This window comes from Fistularia commersonii, chromosome 11, assembly GCF_037954325.1.
Source record: "Fistularia commersonii isolate RoL2024-O1a breed Wild chromosome 11, RoL_Fcom_v1.0, whole genome shotgun sequence".
Classification (NCBI taxonomy): domain Eukaryota; kingdom Metazoa; phylum Chordata; class Actinopteri; order Syngnathiformes; family Fistulariidae; genus Fistularia; species Fistularia commersonii.
The window spans coordinates 12,681,737-12,707,692 of record NC_141294.1 but is presented as its reverse complement, the minus strand read 5'-3'; the positions used below and the strand labels follow the sequence as shown (position 1 = coordinate 12,707,692).

At 42.2% G+C, this 25,956-nt stretch overlaps 1 protein-coding gene across 4 annotated transcripts in view; it reads left to right on the top strand.

Annotated features, from left to right (window-relative positions):
* Positions 1 to 25,956, top strand: part of LOC147229519 (protein kinase C beta type) — a 107,670-nt gene that overhangs the window by 67,006 nt on the left and 14,708 nt on the right. For all 4 annotated transcript variants that reach the window (XM_086155013.1, XM_086155011.1, XM_086155014.1 and 1 more), the window contains 5 exons: positions 264 to 326; positions 808 to 946; positions 1,046 to 1,126; positions 1,414 to 1,521; positions 17,959 to 18,099. In XM_086155013.1, coding sequence (XP_086011139.1) covers positions 264 to 326; positions 808 to 946; positions 1,046 to 1,126; positions 1,414 to 1,521; positions 17,959 to 18,099 — 532 coding nt within the window. The remainder of the gene's footprint in view (positions 1 to 263; positions 327 to 807; positions 947 to 1,045; positions 1,127 to 1,413; positions 1,522 to 17,958; positions 18,100 to 25,956) is intronic.

The following is a 25,956-nucleotide window of genomic DNA, read 5'->3' as shown; positions in this document are numbered from 1 at the left end:
TAGAATTACTTCAATGCCACCGTAAGTGAAGCTGTGATCTGGTTTATTGAATGTATATACTTGGGATATGTTCATCCATTGATGATTGCCTGTGCCTAGACAGACATAAACTCAAATGTTGAGTGTTTATTGATCTTATCAGCTTCTCTCTGGCCTTATAGTCACTGCACTGACCTTAATGCTGATAAATGCACATGAACACCCTGTTCTTTACTTCAGCCCCTTTTTTTCATTTCTCATACTATACATTTGTTTTTGTGTAGATTCTATGCTGCAGAGATAGCCATTGGTCTTTTCTTCCTACACCAAAAAGGCATCATATACAGGTAACAGCCAAATTGATTCTGTATCACTGCAGTATCAAGTTTATTCCTCTGAAAGAATTGTGTCTGAAGAACAAGTAGTTCATATATTGAATCTGAAGTTTCTACCCCCAAATCAAGCATCCTGCCCAAATACCTGTTCATACGGATGCATAGATTTGCATGCTCTTTTACTAGATGGTTTTCAACTAAATGCAACAGAATGTTTGAGCTCTAAGCAATATATTAAAATATACTGTATGTGCAGTTCAATCCACCACAATGTTAGCATTTCATTTTGATCTACAATTGCTAAACAAATAAACAACTCTGTAAGATTTTGTAAGATTTGATATTTAAGTTGATGTTAAGTTGATCATCTTAATGTAAGTATTGGGATTCCTTCCTCTAATTGCGTTGTAGCATAAGCACTAAAAGTCATATTTTAACCTTTACATTGCAAGCTACAAAACTGTATTCTAAAATGTCCTTTTATCTCACATAGAGACTTGAAGCTGGACAATGTGATGTTGGACTGTGAAGGCCACATAAAGATAGCAGACTTTGGAATGTGTAAAGAAAATATGAATGAAGGTGTCAACACTAAGACATTCTGTGGAACGCCAGACTATATAGCTCCAGAGGTAGACTGTTTAATTATGCTTTTTATTTAAAAAGTCATTTGTTCTTTTCAGTCTACATCCTTATCCAATGAATAAGCTATGATTTCTTGAATATCTTAGATCATTGCTTACCAGCCTTATGGAAAGTCAGTAGACTGGTGGTCCTTCGGAGTATTGCTGTATGAAATGTTGGCGGGACAGGTTAGTAGATGAGTGTGGGGTGGGGGTGACAACAAATATTCAAAGCGAATTGTAGTAACAAATGAACGGTTAGCCATAAAAATCTGTTGAATAAGTTTCCTGTCATGGCATCTTATATCCTCTTTTTTTAAGGGAAATGTTTTATTTTGAACCTAACTTCATAAAGTGATTCTATGAGTATGAGAGACATTGAGAGTTCTGTTTCAGACAAGCTGGTTGTATTTCATTTATAGATCCTCTATTTGACATTTCTTGTCATCACATTTTCTCCACACACTTCTCCTCAGCCCCCATTTGATGGTGAAGACGAGGATGAATTATTTCAATCAATCATGGAGCAGCATGTCTCTTATCCAAAGTCTATGTCAAAAGAGGCTGTCGCCATCTGTAAAGGGGTAAGTTTAGAAACATTTCCACATGTTTTGTGTGCTCTTTTTCTCATTATATACCAACAACTAAAGGAAAATATTAGAAGGTACTTTTTGAGGAAATAAATGCATATACAAGAATGAAGTGCTTGTCTAACAAACATGCACACATTTCCTGACTGCCACACTCAAACACGGCACAACCTATTCTGCACTTACTGCATACACTCAGGATACAGCTATGCAGATATTTAAAGTCTTAAACAAAACATCAGGTGCGTGTCTACTTAATTGACATTTCCTTCCATTTTTTTGACAGACTAAAAACAACAAATTAAATCGGAAAAAACTGACCAGATGTCCAAATAAGACAGTGAAGGGTTGTCCATCTTTTTATTGATTGACTGGTGATCAGTCCAGGGTGTACCCCATCTCGTCCAATGGCAGGTGGGATAGGCTCCACCATCCCCCTATGACCCTTAGTAGGATAAGCGGAAGACGATGGATGGATGAATGGATGGATGGATGGATGGTTTCAGTCACCCTTTTCTTCACCATACGCATGTACCTTCCAACATATTTATCAAAATCAATAAGCCAAATTTGTTTTTTTTTGTCCAAAACTTTCAGAAATTCCACAATTTGACATTTAGCAAGCATATTATAATTCTAATACATTTACAAGGAATGCTCTCTGTAGCACAACTTGGATGGATGTGAATCCTGTCACAACAAAACAGCGGCAGATATGCCAGCCATTATTTCCATAATCAACATTTGCTTCTATTCTTCTTAGGTGAGGACTGAACAGAATTTAGTACAGCAGTACCCCCATTTCCCGCAAGTTTAAGTGCTGACGCTCACATGCACACACTTAGCAGGTTATATCACTCTCATGCACTTGGATTCAACTGAGCTCAGTCAAAGTGAGGAGTACATCTAAGATATGATACATTTACATTTGTTCAGCTATGGTTGTGTGATGAGTCTAGTGTATTGGTGAAGTGAATCGTATTTTCCACCTCTAACTTTCTGCTGTCAATGCTTGCTAGCAGTACTAGCAAGCATTGGCAACAACAACCTATCACTTCTCCACCAGGCAGACAGCCATTCCACAGCACACACCATGCAGCACATCAACATGGTGACGGATAGGAAGAACGCAGCAGAAATGCAAAACCTGTAGGTACTTAGAGGAGGTTGCCCCCCAGCCATGTGGCGAACAGGCCCACTAGTGAATGGACATGCTCTATTGACCATTAACCAACCCCAAACCATAGGTAAATAGGGCAGAGGCAGCTCTTTAGCCTTGGTTAGCAGCCCCCTGACAGAAAGTCAAGGAGCAGCACCCCTTCAAGACACATCGCTGGCAAGCCCCCAACATCTATTTGGCAACTCCTGTATCCGACCTAGTGTCAAATGTGGTGCTGTGCATCCCTTTGGACCCCATAAACAAGGTTATTAAGGAGGATCTGGACATGTGGGCAACCCAGGATCTCCATACATGATTCCCAGCTTGCGCCTGACATGCTACTGTCAGTCTGCTTCAATGGATGCGTGGAGCTCAGGACACAAGACCAAAAGGCAGAGAGAAACTACTGCACCAGAGAAAAACATTAGAAAAGGACATATAGCCAAAGAAAATATGATCTTGCATACATTTATAGGTGAGGAGCAATATTTGGTAGACTCTATGGGCAATCAGTGGAACTGTTGAAGGACTGGGGTCATGAGTTTCTGTGGGAGTTTCAGAGTTATGAGGCGTAGTTCGTGGGTGAATTTGTTGGTTGGACCAAAAACAATAGCATGGTAGTAATCTTTCCAAGAAATGACCAGCTTTGGACAACAATAGCTCAAGTATGTAAAGAAAGGAAGGGGCAGAGTCTGTTGATATTGCATTGATAGAAATAAGCTGACCACGTGATATTATTAAGATTAGACTGGAAAGATAGTGACAATGAGTGATGGTGTCAAAGTCTGCACTCAGATCACAGAGGATGAGGATGGTGAAGCAACAACTTTTTGAAGAGTTTTTGTGATAAAAAGGATAAAATTGCAATAAAATTGGGCAAAGGGAATGGACTTTGTAAGGATCTTATCCAAATTTTTGGAGAGCTGGAGTAACAGAAGCACCTTGTGTCACCACGGCTTATTAAGTATGGAGAGAGAGTATGGAGAAGTGAGCAAAGAGAGTGGCAAGTCATTCAAAAATCCTTGGTCGATTTAAAAAGTACATGTGATGCTGGGAGTAGATCCAGGGAGCTTTGATGCAGTGTATTCAAATGAGCGGAAGACTGGGGCGCTCACAAGCAGGTCTGTCCACTGCTTACAGTGAATCATTGCGCAAATCCACCTATCTTGGGAGGCGCAGGCTTGACATTTGTAAACAAACTTCCGCATAGTGGATTTATTCAGTAAAACAAAGTAATTCAGCTGTTGCCACATTGTCTGTCAAACTGAGGAAATCCAACCTCTTATCTGAAAATAGACTCTGGATGAAATGCCCTTTGCTTGTATGTGAGTAGAGGTTTAGGAGACCAAAGATGTTCCGCTGGGATTCTTGGTGGATGTATCTGTGGACATGACGACGTATAGCTGGGGCTGCAGTAGCTCAGTGGGTGAATACTGAAGCAATGATGCTATGGGGCTATGGAAAATGGACAAGATGGCCCAAATGAACAATGACCACACAAAAACTCTGTAAATCCTCATCTTATAAAGGACTGTGCACCAAACACAGACAGGAAGAGGGAGCCAAATGTGGGTAGGAGGTAGGTCCAGGTCCATCCACACAGCACCAATTGGAGCATTTTCAGGAGCTCTGCTTTCATTGTCAACAAACAATTCAAAACTTGAAATGCTCATGCAATGTCAACATACAAACTTTAAAGTTATAAACTCTTAGAAGTGTTAATTGGTATGTGTGGCAACTAAGTGTGTTGGCAAGCACCCAATCGGAAACCCTTGTTTCACCTATCCCAGTCTGTTATACCAACACCTACTTGTCTGTAAAACCTACCCATAGGGATTACTGGTGCCATTTTAGGTCTTGACACTAACATGAGCTAGCTCTGGTCATTGCTTGAAAGTCCTGGCTGAAATGTGTTTGTGTCCACAAGCAGTTACCACAGCATAGAGTGCTTCTTAGAGTGACATCATAGTGAAGGAATGAAAAAACCCTTCAGCCTAAGCATTTCAAGGATTGCCACCATCAGGTCATCAAGAGGGTTAGATAACTGCCATGAGCTTGAGAACAAGGAAGGCAACTAGAACATCACTCACCACTCTACCACAGAAAGGCTGGACAATCCACCCATCCTGGACAACTATGTGAGGATATTGAGTCCTATGCAGTTGTCATCTAGCTGGTTGGAAAGCAGAGCTTTCTTTTTAAACCTCTTGACAACCTCATGCTGCAGTACTGACAGGAAGGAGCCTTGGACATGCAGGATGCTGCTATCATCACCCTATATAATAACAAAGGAGATAGAGTGATTGCAGCTATGCCTGGTTAATCTTGGCTGCCGCTTTAGGTGCGCCAGATATACCTGAAGGCACTGTGCAGGTTCAGGGCCAAGTGATCTACAGTATACAAGAGAAATCCAGAGGCAAAGGCAGCCATTGTACCTGGCCTTCATTGATCTGACTGAGGCTTTTGACCTGGTTTGCAGGAAAGGCATCTTTTCTCCCCTTGAAAGGATCGGTTCTCCACCCCAAACTCTTATATCTAATTGTGTCTTTCCACATTAAGAGCAGAGAAAGAAAGGGCTGTGTCCAAGCTCCAACCCTTTTCAATATTATGCTCTACTTCCTATTGTCATATGCTTTCAATTATGAAGGACCACAACCAATCCAAACTGACATTGGCTAACACACTGTGTATACTTTGGGCCAGTCATCAGTCATATAGAGACATTCAGGCATGTACTCTTATTGACAATTACGGATGATTTGAGTGTCCAGTTCATTGCTTGTTTTTGGACTGTGGGAGGAAAAAGTAGACACCTTGTAGAGACAAGTCGGGCTTAATACTTTCCCTTTTTTAACATTTTTCTCTATTATTTGTCAGTTTCAGCCAGTGTTTTTAAAGGGAACTCCTCCTGGGTGGACAAATAGGCATAAATTAGCTTTGTTGTTAGTTTCATTCTTGAATGTGCTGTTAAAAAACATGAAGAATTGTTATTTCTTTAAAAATCACAATTTATAACACATTTTAACATGGGAGTGGAGTGGAAAAGTGCTTGTGGATGGATACAACTTCCTAAGGATCTGCTACTTAGCCAAGCTAAGTCTGTTTCTAAGCTTTTAAACACTCTAAAATGCTGTGCCAACAGTTTTCTTTCACAAATATGCAAAAAGCAGGAGATGCTAAATGTTTTGCGCGGATGTCAACAACCCACTACTGCAGAAGTAGCATCTGTTGGCACAAGACTGGACCCAGGCGTGATAAAAGAGGAAGCTGACGATGAGTCACCCGATTAGTCAACACAGCAGTCTATCTCACAGCAGTGAACAGCCGATGATAAAAAGTGGAGTTCCTTACAACAGATGCTCTCTCCCTGTTCTTGTTGAAATCTTCTCTTCTTGGCAATGGGACTAGAATTTTTTCACTTGAAGACGTTTCACCCCTCATCCGAGAGGCTTTTTCAGTTCTAATGACCTATGAGGAGTGTCTGAATATAGTTATATACTGTATATATATATATATATATATATATATAGTTATAACAGTATATATACAGTTATATCAGAAGAAATTCAAGTCCAGTTGCCGAGACAGAAAGATTCCAACAAGAAAAATAAACACCATGACCTGTCATCCAGGTGTTTTTTTTACAATTTTGTACAAACTAAGACATGCTTAGAGATGCCCCATGACTTTACATTACATTACATTACAGTCATTTGTCAGACGCTGTTATCCAAAGCAACTTACAAAAAGTGCAATTCAGTCACTGAAGATCCGAGGTACCAGTAATCGGAAGTCAGAATTGACCACTCTTCCAAATAGCCATCTCAAAACCATACACTGTACATACATACAGTATATGACAGGGTAGCTGGTGTGGCTATGTTTCCGGGTGTAATCCATGTTTCCGTGAGAGCTAGAAAGTTTAGTGTGCGAGTGGATATACGGGCCGCAATGAAATCTGTTGCCTTGTCTTTCACTGCTGACCGGCAGTTCCAGAGAGCCCCGGATACCTCCTGTTTAGTGTAGTTGGATACGGTTGGATATATGAGGTTGGAAGGGTTGCGGCATCTAGGTGCGACCCAACGTCTGCGGGTGGGTGCTACACTGGGGATGGGAAGGAAGCTCATGGTCTAAACTAGGGAAACAGTTGGTGGGTGGTTGTAACTGGGTTTTGGCAGTTTTACTGCCTTGTTTCGCGTTTGCCTTCAACAAGTTGACTGCCTTCATTCGCAGTGCCCTACAATATGAAAGCCCAGCTATGAAAGCCCAGCTTTCAAGTGCGGCTGGAATTTAAGGAGCATTAATTGTTGGTCATTCGCCTACAGGCAGGAGACTGGGATACAGCCAGATACACCCCAAGTTGATGGGCCCATCAGAAACCAAAACCAATCACAAAAGGGACTAGAACAACAACAGCAACAGCAGCAGCAACAAACTAGTGTCACACTGTATCTTCTTCTTTCAGCTTTTCCCTTCAGGCGTCGCCACAGCGAATCAACTTACTCCATTTAACCCTTTTCTCCGTATCCTCCTCTTTCACACCAACTACCTTCATATCCTCCCTCACTACGTCCATAAATCTTCTCTTTGGTCTTCCTCGCGACCTCTTGCCTGGCAGCTCCAATTCAAGCATCCGTCTACCAGTATATTCTCTATCTCTCCTCTGTACATGATCGAACCATCTCAGTCTGGCTTCTCTGAGCTTCTCTCCAAAACATCTAAGATGTGCTGTTCCTCTGATAGACTCATTCCTGATCCTATCCATCCTGGTCACTCCCAAAGGAAACCTCAACATCTTCATCCCTGCAACCTCCAGTTCTGCCTGCTGTCTTTTGGTCATTGTATCAGTTTCTAGTCCATACAGCATTGCTGGTCTCATCACTGTCTTGGACACCTTTCCTTTCATTCTGGCTGATAGTCTTCTATCACATAGTACCCCTGACACTTTTCTCCACCCATTCCAACCTGCTTGGACCCGTCTCTTCACCTCTTTTCCACACTCTCTGTTGCTCTGGACTGTTGACCCCAAGTACCTGAAATCCTCCAACATCTTGATCTGCACTCCCTGTAGCTTCACCGTTCCACCCGAGTTCCTCTCATTCAAACACATATATTCTGTCTTGCTGCAACTAACTTTCATTCCTCTACTTTCCAGAGCATACCTCCACCTCTCTAGATTTTCCTCTACCTGTTTTCTGCTCTCACTACAGATCACAATGTCATCTCCAAACATCATGGTCCATGGGGATTCCTGTCTAACCTCATCTGTCAGCCTGTCCATCACCATTGCAAACAAGAAGGGGCTCAGAGCTGATCCCTGATGGAGTCCCACCTCCACCTTGAACTTCTCTGTTACCCCTACAGTGCACCGTATCAATGTCTCACAGCTCGCATACATGTCCTGCACCAGTTTAACATACTTCTCTGTCATTCCAGACTTCCTCATACAATACCAGAGCTCCTCTCTTGGCACCCTGTCATATGTTTTTTCTAGGTCTACAAAAAAACAATGCAGCTCCCTCTGTCCTTCTCTGTACTTTTCTATTAGTATTCTCAACGCAAATACTGCATCTGTAGTACTCTTCCTAGGCATGGAGCCATACTGCTGTTCACAAATGCTGACTTCTGCTCTCAGTCAAGTTTCCACTACTCTTTCCCATAACTTCATTGTATGGCTCATCAACTTTATCCCTCTATAGTTGCCGCAATTCTGCACACCCCCTTATTCTTAAAAATTGGCACCATCACACTTTGTCTCCATTCTTCAGGCATCTTCTCACTCTCTAAGATCCTGTTGAATAATCTAGTCAGAAAATCTACCGCTGCCTCTCCTAGACACTTCCACACCTCCACCGGTATGTCATCAGGACCAACTGCTTTTACACTATTCATCCTCTTCAATGCCATCGTCACTTCACTTTTACTCATTTGTGCTACTTTGTGGTCTACAATAGTCACCTCTGCTACACTTGCTTCTCTTTCATTTTCCTCATTCATCAGCTCTTCAAAGTACTCTTTCCATCTTCCCATCACTCTTCTAGCATCAGTCAATGCATTTCCCTCTCTGTTCTTAATCACCCGGACCTGTTGTACATCCTTTACATCTTTATCTCTCTGTTTCGCCAACCTGTATAGATCATTCTCACCCTCCTTGCTATCCAACTGAGCATACAAGTCATCATACGCCCTTTGTTTTGCCTTTGCTACCTCTATCTTTACCTTTTGCTGCATCTCCCTGAACTCCTGTCTGGTCTCTTCAGTCCTCTCAGTATCCCACTTCTTCTTTGCCAACCGCTTTCTCTGTATATACTCCTGCACTTCCTCATTCTACCACCAAGTCTCCTTATCTACTTTCCTTCCAGATGACAAACCAAGTACTCTTCTTCCTGTCTCCCTGATAACACTAGCTGTTGTTGTCCAATCATCTGGAAGCTCACCCTGACCACCCAGACCCTTTCTCAACTCCTCCCTGAAAGCCATGCAACACTCCTCCCTTTTCATCTTCCACCACTTTGTCCTCTGCTCTGCCTTTGTCCTCTTCATCTTCCTTGTCACCAGAGTCATCCTACAAACCACCATTCTATGCTGTCAGGCCACACTCCCACCTACAACTACTTTGCAGTCACTGATCTCTTTCAGGTTACCTCGTCTATACAAGATGCAGTATACCTTCCTGCTCCTACCTCTGCTCTTATAAGTTACCTTATGTTCCTGTCTTTTCTGGATAAAGGTGTTCATCGCAGCCATTCCATCCTTTTTGCAAAATCTATCACCATCTGTCCCTCTGCGTTCCTATCCTGTATACCAAATCTGCCCATCACTTCTTCATCCCCTCTATTGCCTTCACCAACATGTCCATTGAAGTCTGCTCCGATTACCACTCTCTAATTTCTGAGAATATTCTGCATCACTTCATCTAACTCATTCCAGAACTTCTCCTTCTCTTCGGATTCGCATCCCACCTGCGGGGCATAGCCACTAACGACATTGAGCATCACCCTTTCAATTTCCAGTTTCAGACTCATAAGAATCTGGCATTCTTTTCACCTCTAGGACATTCCTAACAAACTCCTCCTTCAGAGAGAACTCCTACTCCATTTCTTTTCTTGTCAGTACCATAATAGTACAACTTAAAGCCTGCTCCTAAGCTTCTAGCCTTACTACCTTTCCACCTGGTCTCCTGGACACACAGTATATCCACCTTCCTTCTCTGCATCATGTCGACCAACTCTCTACCTTTTCCTGTCATAGTCTCAATATTCAAAGTCCCTACTCTCAGTCTTAGGCTCTTTCCTTTCCTTCTTTCTCTCTGCTTCCGAACACGCACTCCTTCTCTTGTTCTTGTTCTTGTTCTTCGACCCACAGTAGCCCAATTTCCATTAGTACCCTGTAGGTCTTCAGTACCAATGGCAGTGATTGTTAACCCAGTCCTCGACCGATTCGGTATGGTATGGTTATGGTTGACTCGCATGTTTGGTTTTGGCGAAAGTTCTACGCCGGATGCCCTTCCTGACGCAACCCTCTGCATTTATCCGGGCTGGGGACTGGCACAGGGAGACACTGCTCCGTGCCCCCCCGAGGCAGGCTTGGAGAGACACGGGCCAGTGCCGCCCTGAGGCTGCATTTAGTGTCACACTGTATACTAAAGTAAATTAACTTCTACTCACAATAATTAACTGCTAGACTGGTATGTTGCAACAAGTTTCTCGGTAGTTATTTAGTTAAGCGAGCTACTTACTGGAATGTCGAATGCTAGTCTCCTGGACTCTTCTCTGTTCTGAATTATAATGCAATTGCTATGACTTGATCAACTGCAGGAATGAGCCGTAGGCAGAAGTGGCACTTTTTTAAAAATAAAATACCCAGAAGACTAATGATAATGGCAACTTTTATGTATTTGTGATGTGGTGCAAAAATCATCCATGGTCTGGTACCTGTCCACTGCCCAATGGTTAGGGACCACTGCATTAAGTCATGATGTGAAGAGGCACTAAAAGTAATCGATCAAAAACTCGTACATGGCACCACTGTCCAATTATTAAGAAATGTAATTTTAAGTTTGTAGGCTCTTGTTTGTAAAAGTGTTTTTAATTGTATGAATAACCTCCTTCCAGAAATTCTCTACCAACAGGTAGATAAACAAATCAGGGGAATCAGAACTAGGGGTGAAGCAAGTAGTAACTAAAGAAGACCAAAACACAGAACAAAATTTAGACAGTCTTCATTCTCAGTAATAGGAACTGTGGAACACAATACCACCTGAAATCAAAACATTGACAGAACCATAGGGCTTTTAATACACTTGTAAAACAACATCTAAAACAGCACTGTAAACACTAGCTATTGCATACTATTGCACTGTTATTGCACTATTTTTGTCTCCTGCTTTTGTCTGTTGTGTTCTTCTGTTTTGCTTTTTGGTTTTTATATTTTAGTATTTTAACCCAGTTCTATTGAACTGTTTTAAGTTGGCTTTTGAGCTTTGTTTTATTAGTAGAAGCCTAACCAGGGCCAGGGGGTGCAAATTACCATTGGCTAGAAACCTGTATGCATGACATCTGTTTTTTTATATGAAATTATATTTATTGCATCATCAAGTGTCAAAAAATAAATATGATGATGGGATATACCCCCACATAAGAAGTGATGGCAGCCTCGTCAGCCTCGCATGTCTGAAAGCCAAGACCAAAGAAAAAATTGTGCTTCTACAAAGCTGCTTTTTGCTGATTATGCAGCCTTGGCCTGCAGACCAACATTATGGGCCAAGACACTGGTGCAGTCCCGAATTGTTCAATTGTTGACTGAAACCTGGAAGTTGTTAATGACTTCACCAGCCTCAGCTCTACTATTTCTGACAAACTCAGACTGGACTCTAAGCTACTCAAAAGGCATTCTCAGCCTTGGCTTGTCTTACCAAGAGTGTGCAGGACAACACCATGTTCACTACCTACATCAACATACAGATATCCCAAGCCTGCATCCTCACCACACCACTCAACAGCAGCAAGCATGGACTTCGAACTCCCAGCAAGAGAACTGCTTAACTCTTTATACTGTCAATGCCTTAGAAGGATTCTTAGCATTAGCACATACCCAACAGCTGTTTTTTGTCAGATGCAGTCATGCCTGTTTGCAATGCTATCACTGCATCGCCTGCGCTTATCTTATGCCAGATGGCTACAGCCCCTACAGATGTGCTGTGTAGACTACTCACCACTGACGCTAGACCTACAGGCAGACCAACTCTTTGCCACAAGAACATCTGTAAGGAAAACCTCAGGGCCAATAACATCGACCCCAAATTCTGTGAGACCCAGGCAATTGATTGAATTTGTTGGAGGTAGGCCCTCCAGGCAGAAAAAATGGTGGGCGAGAGGCAGACAGAACAGATGAGAGAAATAGAGGAACCAATGACATTAGACACAACAAGTTAAATAACAAGTCCCCACAAATGACATCCCCAGTAGCAAAACAACCGCCGACCTAGTTTCTGCGATCAACTCTTCCATTTACATACAAGCCACCATAACACAGACCTGACCAAAACCTTGGCAGTTATATCCAGAAACTCCTCATAGGTCATCAGAACTGAAGAAGCCTCTCGGATAAGGGGTGAAACGTCTTCAAGTGAAGAAATTCAGAAAGTCCAGTTGATCTTGACAAGAATTTATCTGGTTATTCTTCCTTTGTGAAAGAATTCAAATGGTGGTCTTGAAAAGACATAATAGCTTGTTTTAACCATCAAAGAACCCATTTTGTGTGAGTGAACTCCTTAATTAGGTCCTTACAGGGAGATATACTTAAGATATAACCATCAACATACAATAGAAACAGTGAATCAAGGACAGGCAAGCATGATATGTTATACATTTCAACAAATTCCTTGACAAATTGATGATAAAGATGTAGACCCTCTGAGATACATATACACATCCTAGCTTAAAGGCTGTGTTATGCATTAGTAATGATTACTGGCTTGTAGTGGTTCCTCACTAGAGCGTGAAAAGCTAAGTTCACTGAGCCCTGCCAGCACTTCCATAGTTATCTCAATGTATGTGTATAGAAGTGGATGCCTCACTGTATCAGAATTAGAAATACTTAATTGATCATGGAGGAAAGTGGTCCCACTTATATACCGAATACACTGTTTGTGTATGTTTACATTAAGACTTGGAGATTGTTCTTGTACTGTGAGATATTTATGTTTTGAAAACACAAAGAATGACCATGTTGACTTGAGGGGACAAATATCTGACTGTTATAATCTACAGTGCAGTCTTAATTAAATGGTACCCTTCACATGACTTTAGATTATTGCATTAATGTATTTTTTCATTGTACATACTAAGGCTGAAATAAGTACAGATTGGTTTAGTTTTTATTAAATGACGCAAGGATAAGAATTAGTACATTTATTTGAAAATACAGCATAAGAAAGGATGATTGTGATGCTTAGTGATTGTGATGTTTCAGTGTCTTGAACTCATATAAAAGTGACAAACACTACGTTTGTAGCAAAAACAAACAACATTTAAAAGAAATTTAGCCATAATCCCTTAAGGTCAATTGAATCCAATATTGAGGACTTGCTTTTTTCTACAGACTGTCATAGTGCAGCACATTAATATACAGACGAATATCCAGTCCTGAGCAACATTTGTATTTTATCTCTGACATACACTTACTTAAAGAATATTTTGTTTAGTAATTATTAGGTTGTTCTTTTGCATTTTCATATCCAAAGCAGTAGATAACTTTAGCTCACAGCATTAAACTGCCTCCATTTTTCACAGATGATCTCGCTGCTCAGAGACTTTTTCTTCAGTCATGTGTTTTGGGGTAACATTTTCCACTCTTCATTACACTGCACACATGGCTGGACAAAGTGTTCAATCATGTGGCATTTTCCTCTATGCAGTAGTTTTACCACAATTTTGCATATCATTTCAACATATCCTGTTTCTAAAAGTTTAATGAAGGATTGTGTTCTATATTGTTTATAATATGAAATATGACCGACTTTTGGTGTGCTCTGTTGCTCTGCTTATCAAACATAGAAGCTGACTCTTCAGTTTTGTTGTATTGTACCCCAATATATTGGATACCACATCAGAGATCATCAAAATAATGCGTATTGTCATGATACAATTCTATTCAATTTACTTCCTTGGTTTCTTTTCAAAAGGAAGTAGCTTCTGCAGCCATAGCAATGCTGTGTGTTTGTGTGTGTGTGTGTGTGTGTGTGTGTGTGTGTGTGTGTGTGTGTGTGGGCACTCAAAATCTGTCATGATCCGGAGCATCAGTTTCCCACTGGTTGCTTTGAACTGTTCAAAAATTGTATATTAGTCACTGAGATGAATCTTCTTGACTTTGGAATAAATGGAAGATAGAAAGGAATATCATTTTATTATTATGTCTAATTCAAAAGGGTCAATCCATTTTTTATCATGGACTTTTCCCATGAATTTTAGCCTATGTGTTAGACACATGGATAGCATTTTGTGTTGAACTGTGTGCAATGTTGACTAAGCCATGGAAATTTTAATTTAATTTTGAATCTGATGAGTTGTTGCCATCATAGAGGCGGGGTACACCCAGGACATCAGTCAATCACAGGGCCACAGATATCTCTCTACATCATTAAAATGGAATTATCAAATACATTTGTTTGAAATCTCTATGATGATTTTTGACATACTAAATAATAATCGTCAAAATGTTAATTAGTCATGGTGGGACCTTGACACTGTGTATATTCTCCCCATGTCTGCATGAGTTTCCTTTCTCTGGTGCTCTGGTTTCCCCAAACAATCCAAAATCGGGCAGTGGGTTAATGGGAGACCCTCTATTGTCCAGACAAAAGAATGAGCGCCCCAGGACCCTGAGTGAAGGATAAGTGTTATAGATAATGAATGAATGAATGAATGAATGTTAATTAATTGATTCACTAACTGGCCGAATGCTTATCAGGAGCCATTTATTCAAATGTGAATTCCATCCATCCATCCATCCATCCATCTTTTCCCGCTTATCCAGAGTCAGGTCGGGGGCAGCAGCCGGAGCAGACCTCCCCCTCCCCTGCCACAGTTCCTCTGGGGGGACCCCGAGGCGTTCCCGGGCCAGCCTGGAGACATAGTCTCTCCAGTGTGTCCTGGTTCTTCCCCGTGGTCTCCTCCCAGATGGACATGCCCGGAATACCTCCCCCAGGAGGTGTCCAGGAGGCATCCTGACCAGATGCCCGAGCCACCTCATCTGACTCCTCTCTATGCGGAGGAGCAGTGGGTCTACTCCAAGCTCCTCCCGAAGGACCAAACTTCTCACCCTAAGTCTTAGGGAGAGTCCTGCCACCCCACGGATGAAACTCATTTCAGCCACTTGTATACACGATCTCGTTCTTTTGGTCACTACCCACAGCTCGTGATCATAGGTGAGGGTGGGAACGTAGATCGATTGGTAAATTGAGAGCTTAGTTTTCTGGCTCAGCTCCCTCTTCACCACGACGGACCGGTACAGAGTCCACATCGCTGCAGACACCGCACCAATCCGCCTGTTGATCTCCCACTCCATCCGTCCCTCACTTGTGAACAAGACCATGAGATACGTGAACAAGACCATGAGATACTTGAACTCCTCCCCTTGGGGCAGGACCTCTTCCCTGACCTGGAGTGGCCATTTCACCCATTTCTGGTTGAACAGCATGATATCGGATTAGGAGGTGCTGAACCTCATCCCGGCAAGTGAGAGCTGGAGATTATGGACTGATGAAGGCAACAGAACCACATCATTGGCAAAAAAGCAGAGACTCGGCCCTGTGGCCACTAAACTGGATCCCCTCTACGCCCTGGCTGCGCCTGGAAATTCTGTCCATAAAAGGTATGAACAGAATCTGTGAAAAAGGGCAACGCTGGTCACACTCTCACTGGAAACGGGTCCGACTTACAACCGGCAATGTGGACGAAGCACCAACACCAATCATACAGGGACCGAACAGCCCGTATGATGGGATTTGGGACACTAGACTCCCGGAGCACCCCCCACAGGATTGCCCCCAGGACATGGAAGAATGCCTTCTCCAGGTCCACAAAACACATGTAAACTGGTTGGGCAAACTCCGATGCCCCCTCCAGGACCCTGCCGAGGGTATTAATCTGGTTCGCTGTTCCAGGACCAGGATGAAAACCACACTGCTGCAATGTTGAATGACTTGGCGGACCCTCTTCTCCAGAACCACTGAATAGATCTTACCAGGGAGGCTGAGGAGCGTTATCCCCCTGTTGTTGGAGCACACCCTCCGATCCCCCTTTTTAAAAAGGGGGATCACCAGCCCTGTCTACCAGTTCAGCGGCACTGTGCCTGACATCCCTGCAATGCTGCAGAGGCGTGTCATCCAGGACAGCCCTAGTGCATTCAGAGCCTTGAGGAACACAGGGTGGACCTCATCCAGCCCTGGCGCCCCGCTAGAGCTTCAGCACCTTCAGCCCCGGAAATAGGTGTGACCTATTAATTAATTAACTCTGCTTCCTCATTGAAAAGTGTTTCAACAGGGTTGAGGAGGTCTTGGAAGTATTCCTGCCACCGATCCACAACATTTCGAGTTGAGGTCAACAGCATCCCGCTCCCACTGTACACACTGTTGACGGAGCACTGCATCCCCCTCCTGAGCCGCCATATGGTGGACCAGAATCTCCTCGACGCCCACCAGAAGTCGTTCTTCATAATCTCCCCGAACTCCTCCCATGCCCGAGGTTTTGCCTTGGCAACCAACGAAGACAAATGGCGTTTGGCCTGCCGGTACCTGTCAGCTGCCTCCATGAGCCTTACAGGCCAGACAGGCCTGACAGGACTCATTCTTCAGTTTGACAGCATCCCTCACCGCCGGAGTCCACCAGCGGGTTCAAGGGTTGCTGCCCCGACAGGCACCAACTGCCTTCTTACCGCAGCTCTGGTCTGCCGCCTCAACAATGGAAGCAGGTAACAAGGCCAACTTGGACTCCATGTCTCCTGCTTTCCTTGGGACGTGGTTGTAGTTCTACCAGAGATCTGGAGTGGAAACTTTTTCTGATAGGGGACTCTGCTAGATGTTCTTAGCAGACCCTCGTTACATTTGGGTCTTCCAGGTCTGACTGGGATCCTTACTGGGTAAAGACTCGGCCGCCAGGCACTCGCCGCCGAGCCCTGGCCCCAGGCCTGTCTCCAAGGGGGGGGCCCGATGACCCGTGTCCGGGCAAAACTGGGTCCAATGATTTTCTTCTACATGGGTGTCTTGTGAGACACACTTTGTCTGGTCCCTCACCTGGGACCTGTTTGCCTTGGGTGACCCTTCTAGGGGCATAAAGACAACATAGCTCCTAGGGTCACTGGGACACGCAGTTAAATGTTAATTAATAATTCATTATCTAATAATACTATAAATTTATTTATATTTAATTTGAATTAACATCAAATAGTAATCATGTTAATAGCAAATATATCCTGAATCCCTGCTAATTATTCCTGGCAAAAACATTTTATTTATGTTAGATACTTGTGAAGTGACTCCTTGAAAGGTTAAATATTTTGTTTATAGTAGTATGAAGTAGATAGATTGTAGTATGTTAAAGTAATTTTGATCGAGTGTAAGCAAATGTTCATGGTTACGAGTAAATTTATCCCATTTGTTTTTACTAAGCCCTGCAAACAAGGTCAGTCACCTAATTTGATGCAAATCATTGTCTTGGGATGGAATTGCGCATTTCTTTTCCCTTTGTTTTTTGTTTTTGCTGTGAGCAAATCAGGCTTTTCCAAAAAATACACAAAATTCAAAAAATTAATCAATTAACTGCTGAATTAATTCAGCAATTAATTCATCAATTCAATTACAGAAAATGCTCCCTCAACACACATCTATATGAATTTGATGCACATAGATGTGATTATTATAATTGTTTGTTGACCAACTGACACCATATGCTTACTTATATTCATATGCCACAATTATATTTATAATTATATTTATATGCCACAAAATAGCCACTGTCTGAGAAAACACATCTAAAAACAGAATTATTACCCAGCAGTACCGCTATACTCTGGTTACACTGTAGTAAAGTGGTGAAAAGATGAAACCCAAGATACAAAGAAACCAAGGTAGGACCATAAGAAATGAAAAGTGTGTTCAGAGATCACATACAGCATATGAACAATTGTCTATATGATATATGGAAGACAGGATTCAAAGTATGGACCATGACAAGTAAATGTTTATTAAAGCGCTTCTCATATTTCCTGTCAAGCTGATGACAAAGCATCCAGCAAAACGACTTGGATGTGGTCCTGAGGGGGAGAGAGATATTAGAGATCACAGTTTCTTCCGCTACATGGATTGGGAGAAACTGGGAAACAAGGAAGTGCAGCCACCTTTCAAACCCAAAGCTGTAAGTGTGACCAAACTATCTTGACCACAAAGAAGCAAGTGCATACATACATAGCCACTATAGCAGAGTTTAATTAATATCTGTTGACATGATTGCTATGGTTATTAACCACGATTGTCTTATTGTAACTGACTGTCTTCTAAATCTTCTCCTATCATTATATTTTTTACTATCAATGTGCTGTTTTGTTTTTTTTGTTTTTTTTGTTGTTTGTTTTTGTTTTTTTCTCCTCCTAAGTATGAATAATATAAACAGGTAAGTCCAGCCATGTTTATGAAAAGCTGAAGATTGTGGTTATGGCAGCAATGATAATGATAATCATGGTACAATAATGAAGAAAATATTTGGATAAGTTTATAAACCACATCAGGGACTTTTACAGGCCAATTATGATTTACCATATTTTGTGGCACACCGTGTTATAAGGTGCAATATCAATTAATCATATTTTCATACATAAGGCACATGATAAAACAAACGGTATATGAAGCAAAACAAAATAGTCAGTTTAGTCAAACTTTACTCAGCTCATTCACTCGTTCAATACTACACTGTTCAATTTTGTCCTCAAACAGTGGTCATCCTGCTTTGAAACTCTGGTCTTCTTTACTTGACGCAGTTCTTCTGCTTGCTTTCTCCACTTTCGTACCATTGATTCATTAATGTTGAATTCTTCACAGTTACTCTACACCTATGATCCACTGCATGACTGATAGCCTTGATTTTGAATCCCGCTTCGTAAGCATGTCTCTTAAGAGGTGACATTTTGGGGGGTCCTCATACACACAAATGTACTGTAATATTCTGTTGAAGCACAGTTGTACCGGTATTACAAGAAGTGGCGGAGGTAAGCGTACTAGTACTGTTCTGTGATCGGTTTCTTAGCAATAGTTAGTGTGAGGTTGGAACAACCTTGTATTCCAGCACTACACAATTAGTTATCTAGTGTTGTCGGACATTGCAACCCATATTCAACCAAGGATGGACTTTAATACAATGCCTTTGGGTCAGCTGGGAATGGTCCAATCAATCAAGCGGAGTGGCTTTGTAGCTTACCAAAGTCGCAGTTGAAAAATTTTGACACATTTTTGAGCACAGTGTACCACATAAAATTGGTTTGAGGTCAGTAAGCACAACAAGAATTCAAACTCAAAGTGCATGGTATTATAAGGTGGACCAACGATTGTTGAGAAAATTTATGGATTTTAAATGCGCCTTATAGTTACATTACATTACAGTCATTTGGCAGACGCTTTTATCCAAAGCGACTTACAAAAAGAATAGTGCGAAAAATGTGGTAACATTGGTACTATGCTAAACTGATAAATCATGATGGATGTTCTACGTTTGTTGGGCTCTGCTTTCTTAAACTATATTACATTAAGTCTGGAATTAATTTCCAATGACGTATTAAGAGAACACAGGTTGTAAAGCCTAAGTGCAAAATTTGTTTGACCACAACACAACAATGTCAACTCAGAGACAATCAGGCAAGTCCTCTAAAATGAATACTTACACACCCTCAGGGCAACTTGCTGCTTGAGGATTTTTTTTCACTTGAGGTTTTCCAGCAGTTTTCTTGGCCCGTCGGGGTTGTGCTGTTTAAACGTCTGTGTGAATGCTTAATCAGGAATATAACAAATGCAATATATGTAGCTTTGTTCAAGGTTACTTTATTGTCATTGCATGCTTCCACAGACAACCAAATTTGTCCTCAGGACCAGAGGCATACCATACAGTAATCTTAAATGTTGATATGTGAATCTGAATGCTAAAATGAATGAATACAATACATGTCTCTGCCCTAATTTGTCTCTATAATTTATAAATAACTAACCTGAGATTGACCGAAGAACTTGTTAAACAGAGCAGTATATTACAATAGCAGTGCACCTGGACACAGCAGTGTAAGGTTTGTCAATGATTCAGCAAGTTAGCCTCTGGGTAGAGGCTGTAATTGTGCCTTGTTCTTGCCTCGATGCTCCGGATACTCCTGCCCGAGGGAAGGGGGACAAGCAGTTTCTGGTCTGGATGAATGGGCTCTGCCCTGGTGAGGATTGCCCTGCAGCTGCAGCTGCTGATAAAAATGTCCTCACTGGAAGGAAGGCTACTGCTAGTGATTTTCTGAGCAACTTTCACCACTTTCTGCAATGCCTTCATTTCAGCGGCTATGCAGTTCCCATACCAGGTGGTTCAGGAGAAGGTAAGTTTACTCTCCTCCACACATGGGAAAAAGGCTGCCAGCACTGAGCTGTTTAGACCAGCCTACCTCAGTCTCCTAAAGAACCATAAGTGTTGGTAGGCCTTCTTTGTGATGTAGGAGATATTGGTGGTCTAAGTTTAGTCATTGGGTTGGGTATTTAAAGCAATGAACAATTTCCAGAGCTGCTCCTCTAATGAGAAGGGTGGATGGAGGGGGCCATGTCCTTTATCCTATCTCCACCAGCTCCTCCACCTCCTTTCTATACAACAGTCCATCATTATGGAATCCAGACTCACGACTACTGTGCCATCCCTAATTTCACAATGAGGTTGCCCTGGTGTTTCACTGAGAAGTTGTGAGTAATGAATACAGAAAGGGGCTGTGGACATACTCTTCAGGAAAGACAGTTTTGAGGCTGATAGGAGGATGAAATGCAGTAGAGTCTGACAGTCTCTGGTCAATGTGTCAAAATGTCCAGAGCCCAGTTACAGAGGGAAGATTTTTATTGAAGCAGCAGTAGATGGTTGACTACAAACTATGGTATGATCATATTAAAGGCGGAGCTAGTCCTAGTATAGGAGTTGCTGCTCTCCAGGAAGATGAGAGCCGACAGAATGAGTGATGATACTCCGTCTGATGCAGAGTGGTTCTTTCTGTTGGCGTACTGGTATGGGGCCATGTTGATGTTGGTTTTGTTTTGTCTGGGTCAGCTGCTTTCAAGTGGTTGATGTGCTGCAAGGTTCCCCTCTAGTCCTCAGCAGACACACTGAGAGGGGGAGGCTCACACGGTAAGACAATGAGCCTCAAGCTGTTAGAGGAGTTGGAGGCTGCAAATCAGGTAGAGCATGTGATGAGAGCACCTGGGTCCTTCGGTTTTTAACTTCTCTCCTGCTGCAGTCATGAATGGTTTTGAATGGCCCTGGATTCTAAGAGCATATACAGTCTTTGCTCTTTCAATTCCAGCCACCAGTTTTCTTCTTCCTGTTCTCAATGCTTGTGTGTCCCCTGATCCAAGCCTGTGTTCCATACTTTTGCAGATATAGCTGCACACACATGAAATGAAATTTCCGCACTGTGGGACAAATAAAGGCACATTTTATTCTGTAACATATACTCCTCCAGGTCCATGATAGTTGCTGCATCTCTGAAGATTTCCTCTAGGGTCCTCTAGGAGGGAAAAGCCGTACCCTGCCCAAGTCAGTCTCCGCTCTAATTCATCCCAAAGGTGTTCTATTGGGTTGAGATCAGGTCTCCGTGCAGGCCACTCAAGTTCATTAACACCAGATTCTGTCACTTTGTATTTATGGACCTTGCTTTGTGCACTGGTGCATAGTCATGTTGGAAAAGGAAGGGGCCAGCTCCAAACTTGTTCCCACAAAGTTGGGGGCATGGAATTGTCCAAAATGACTCGGTACGCTGAAGCTTTCATAGTTCCTTTCACCGGAACTAAGGGGCCAAGCCCAGCTCCTGAAAAACAACCCCACACCATAACACCCCCTCCACCAAAATTCACACTTGGCACAATGCAGTCAGACAAATACTGTTCTCCTGGCAAACGCAAACCCAGACTCGCCCATCAGATGCCAGATGGGGAAATGCGATTCATCACTCCAGAGAACATGTTGCCACTGCTCTAGAATCCAGTGGCGGTGTGCTTTACACAACTGCATCCAACATTTTGCATTGCACCTGGTGATGTGTGGCTTGGATACAGCTGCTCAGCCATGGAAACCAATTTTAGAGAAGCTCTCTGTGCACTGTTCTTGAGCTAATCTGAAGGCCACATGAAGTTTGGAGTTCTGTAGCGATTGACTGCAGAAAGTTGGCAATCTCTTCACACTTTTCGCCTCAGCATCCGCTGCCTTGCTCTCCATTTACGCCACTTCATGGCTGAGTTGCTGTCGTTCCCAAACACTTCCATGTTCTTATAACACAGCTGACAGTTGACTGGAATATTTAGGAGCGAGGAAATGTCACAGCTGGATTTGTCGTACAAATCATATGGCATCATATCACAATTCCACACTGGAATTGACTGAGCTCCTGAGAGGAGAGCAACCCATTCTTCCACAAATGTTTCAAACAGTCTGCATGCCTCGGTGTTATACAGCTATGGCCATGGAAGTGATTTGAACACCTGATTCTGATTATTTGGATTGGTGAGCAAATACTTTTGGCCATATAGTGTATATTAGTGAACACTAGCGAGCTAGTGAGCATTTCCCATAAATTTGTGTGGTTGGAATAGAAAAAAGCAATGTGAATAACTCAGACAAGCAACCTTGTATACGCTTGACAATTCAGTGTAGAGCTATGTATTATATATGAACCTCCTGAAAAGCCCCATTCTTAATCTATTAGAAAGGAGTCAGGAGCAATGTCACCTCTAAGCAGCACAACTGCGCAATTGCGCACTGCTCGCACACTCTCAGCATACAAGCAAATCTATCCAGCGCAGTGAGCACACCGCAAATGAATTAGATATATGACATTTTTTTCTGTATCATTTTGCTGTGCAATACTTGCGCCAATCTGTCCATACACGTTATATAACAATAACAACAGTGTGGCGGAGTTAAGTGATACTAATGCTGACCCCTTATCATGGCGAAATGAGCGGGCAGTGAATGTGATACGTCCACTTACCAAGCCAAAAAGAGATGCGGTTCTTTTCATTTGAAATAGCTGTCAGAATATGTGCTAATAGAAGAACAAGCAGTGAAACTGGGTGAGGTTTTTTCTTTTTTGTGTGAGAAAGGTCTGTTCTGCTAAACATGCAGTGAAGGCAAAGTAGTGATTTGATTCTTTTGATAAACCATGAAACTTGCTATGATCCAGTATCACCAGTATCACCCTGTGATACTGGCATGTGGCTACAGCATGTACATCTAGTGTTGCTCACAATGGTCCTCAGTGTGCTCAGGGAGGTTGTCTGTATGTCCAGACATATGAAAAATTAGAGGGAACATTGGTCAGGAATCACATTAAATCACAGTTAGTAGCATCTGGGCTACTAGCTGCAGACCATCCATTGTTTAACAGGGTGGAACATGATCAGAATTTTCTTTGCTTTTGTTTGCTTTCCCATTATACTTTGTCAAATGGATAAAATCATCTGAATATCATGTGGTTGCAACAATTGCTGGTCAGGATCAGTAAGGTATGTCTACTCGTCTTCTTCTTCTTTCGGCTTTTCCCTTCAGTGAATCAACCTTCTCCATCTAACCCTATTCTCTGTATTCTCCTCTCTTGCACCAACTACCTTCATATCCTCTCTCACTACATCCACAAATCTTCTCTTTGGTCTTCCTCGAGGCTTCCTGTCTGGCAGCTCCAATTCCAGCAACCGTCCACCAATATATTCACTATCCTTCCTCTGCTTCTCTGACCTTCTGTCCAAAACATATAACATGTGTTGTTCCTCTGATAGCCTCATTCCTGAGCCTATCCATCCTGGTAACTCCCAAAGAGAACCTTAGCATCTTCATCTCTGCGACTTCCAGCTCTGCCTCTTGTCTTTTCATCTTTGTTAGTGTTTCTAGGCCATACAGCATCACTGGTCTCACCATTGTCTTGTACACCTTTCCTTTCATTCTGGCTGATAGTCTTCGATCGCATAGTACCCATGACACTTTTCTCCACCTATTCCAACCTGCTTGAACCTGTCTCTTCACCTCTTTTCCACGCTCTCCGTTGCTCTGAACTGTTGAACCTCTTGATCTCCACTCTCTGCAGCCTCACCATTCCTCCCAAGTTCCTCTCATTCACACATATACTCTGTCTTGCTGTGACTAACTTTCATTCCTCTCCTTTCTAGAGAATACCCCCATCTCTCTAGATTTTCCTCAACCTGTTCCTTGTTCTCACTACAGATCACAATGTCATCTCCAAACATCATGGTCCATGGAGATTCCTGTCTAATCTCATCTGTCAGCCTTTCCATCACCACCGCAAACAAGAAAGCGCTTTGAGCTGAACCCTGATGGGGTCCCACCCCCACCTTGAAACTCTCTGTTACCCCTTCATCAAACCACTGTCTCACAGCTCGCATCCATGTCCTGCACCAGTCTAACATACTTCTCTGCCACTCCAGATTTTCTCATACAATAACAGAGTTCCTCTCTTGGCACCCTGTCATATGCTTTTTCTAGGTTTCTACAAAAACACAATGCAGCTCCCTCTGTCCTTCTCTGTCCTTCTCTGTCTATTAGCATTCTCAAAGCAAATACCTCATCTGTAGTACTCTATCTAGGCATGAAGCCATACTGCTGTTCACCGGCCTGTGTCGCCCTGAAGCTGCATCTAAAGAAGCTAAAGTATCTCTACTCCACTATTACCCATCAAATACCAGAGACGATGAAGAAGAGAACCATTCATTTATTGGACTTTTCAATTAATGGGACTGCGCTAAGCTCCCTGCTGTCATTCTCTTGCCCATTTTTGGGATCTTTTGAGTGTTCTCTTCCTGATGTGTGTCTGTTTGTTTTGCACACCAAGACGTCTTTTCAAATAAACCAGAGGCTATTTCTTTGATCCAAAACAGAGTCTGTTTGAGCATTCACATCAGCCTAACTGTATTAGACCATCCAAGAAAGGACACCAGAGTTCGTTTCAAGTGGACCAAACAGTACTTGCGTGAATGTAACACAAAACATGCTGACCAATTCCATAGATTTCATTCACATTGAGATATGTGGTATGTGAAAGACCAACACCTTCAATTCATTGAAGTCCTGCTCAATGGCTTGAGGGGCTTCAGAGATCTGTGAGTTGATGCGTCAGCATTCTTTGAACAGTTAGTTATGATGACCCACAGAATGACCCACAGAATATTTAGCAAGTAGTCAAGATATTGTGGATAATCAATCCACACATGTACATTTTAGTGTGTTTAATCCCTTTTTTGCTCCTGTTTCTTTCTACTTGAGCTTTTGCTCTTCCTTACATCTTTTGTCTTCCTACAGTGCTGTTGTTTGTTATCTCACTTGTTCTGTCTCACTGAGGAGAACGGATAAATCTAAAAGTTTAAATACCCTGAGCATATTTTGGGATTTGGATTTGCCTCAAAGGCTAATTTATATTTCTGTGATTAATTTGTACCTTAGGAACACAGTGTAGGTACAATATGCGTAGCTATAGTTTGTACCGTAACATACAGCTTAGCACAACATGGAATCTCTTAAAAAGAGGGTTTGACAACAGGAGTCTTGATATGGACCAATTGTGCAATAGCAGACACCAAACCATGCTGTTTGTTCCACCTCGTAATATCAAAATTTCCTCCTACATATTTCATTTTTGTTTCAACAGTGGCTGTGGGAAGCATATGAAGAATAACACAGCTGCTTTAAGGTCTCTCTCCAACTGCAATTTTACAAAGACATAACACTAAGAAGAATAAATGCTCATGTCTGTATCAGCTATGGTGTAGGCCAGTGGTCCCCAACCTTTTTTGTAAAAGGGACCGGTTTTATGCATAGATATTTTTCCGTAGACTGGTTAGCAGCGAGAGAGTTCAAATAATAAAAGCTTTTGTCAGTTCACAGTATCTGAACACAACGATTACACTTTATATTAGATGATTATCTGTCTGCCTTTGTTTGTTTGTTTGTTTGTTTGTTTGTCTGTTTGTTTGTTTGTTTGTTTGTTTGTTT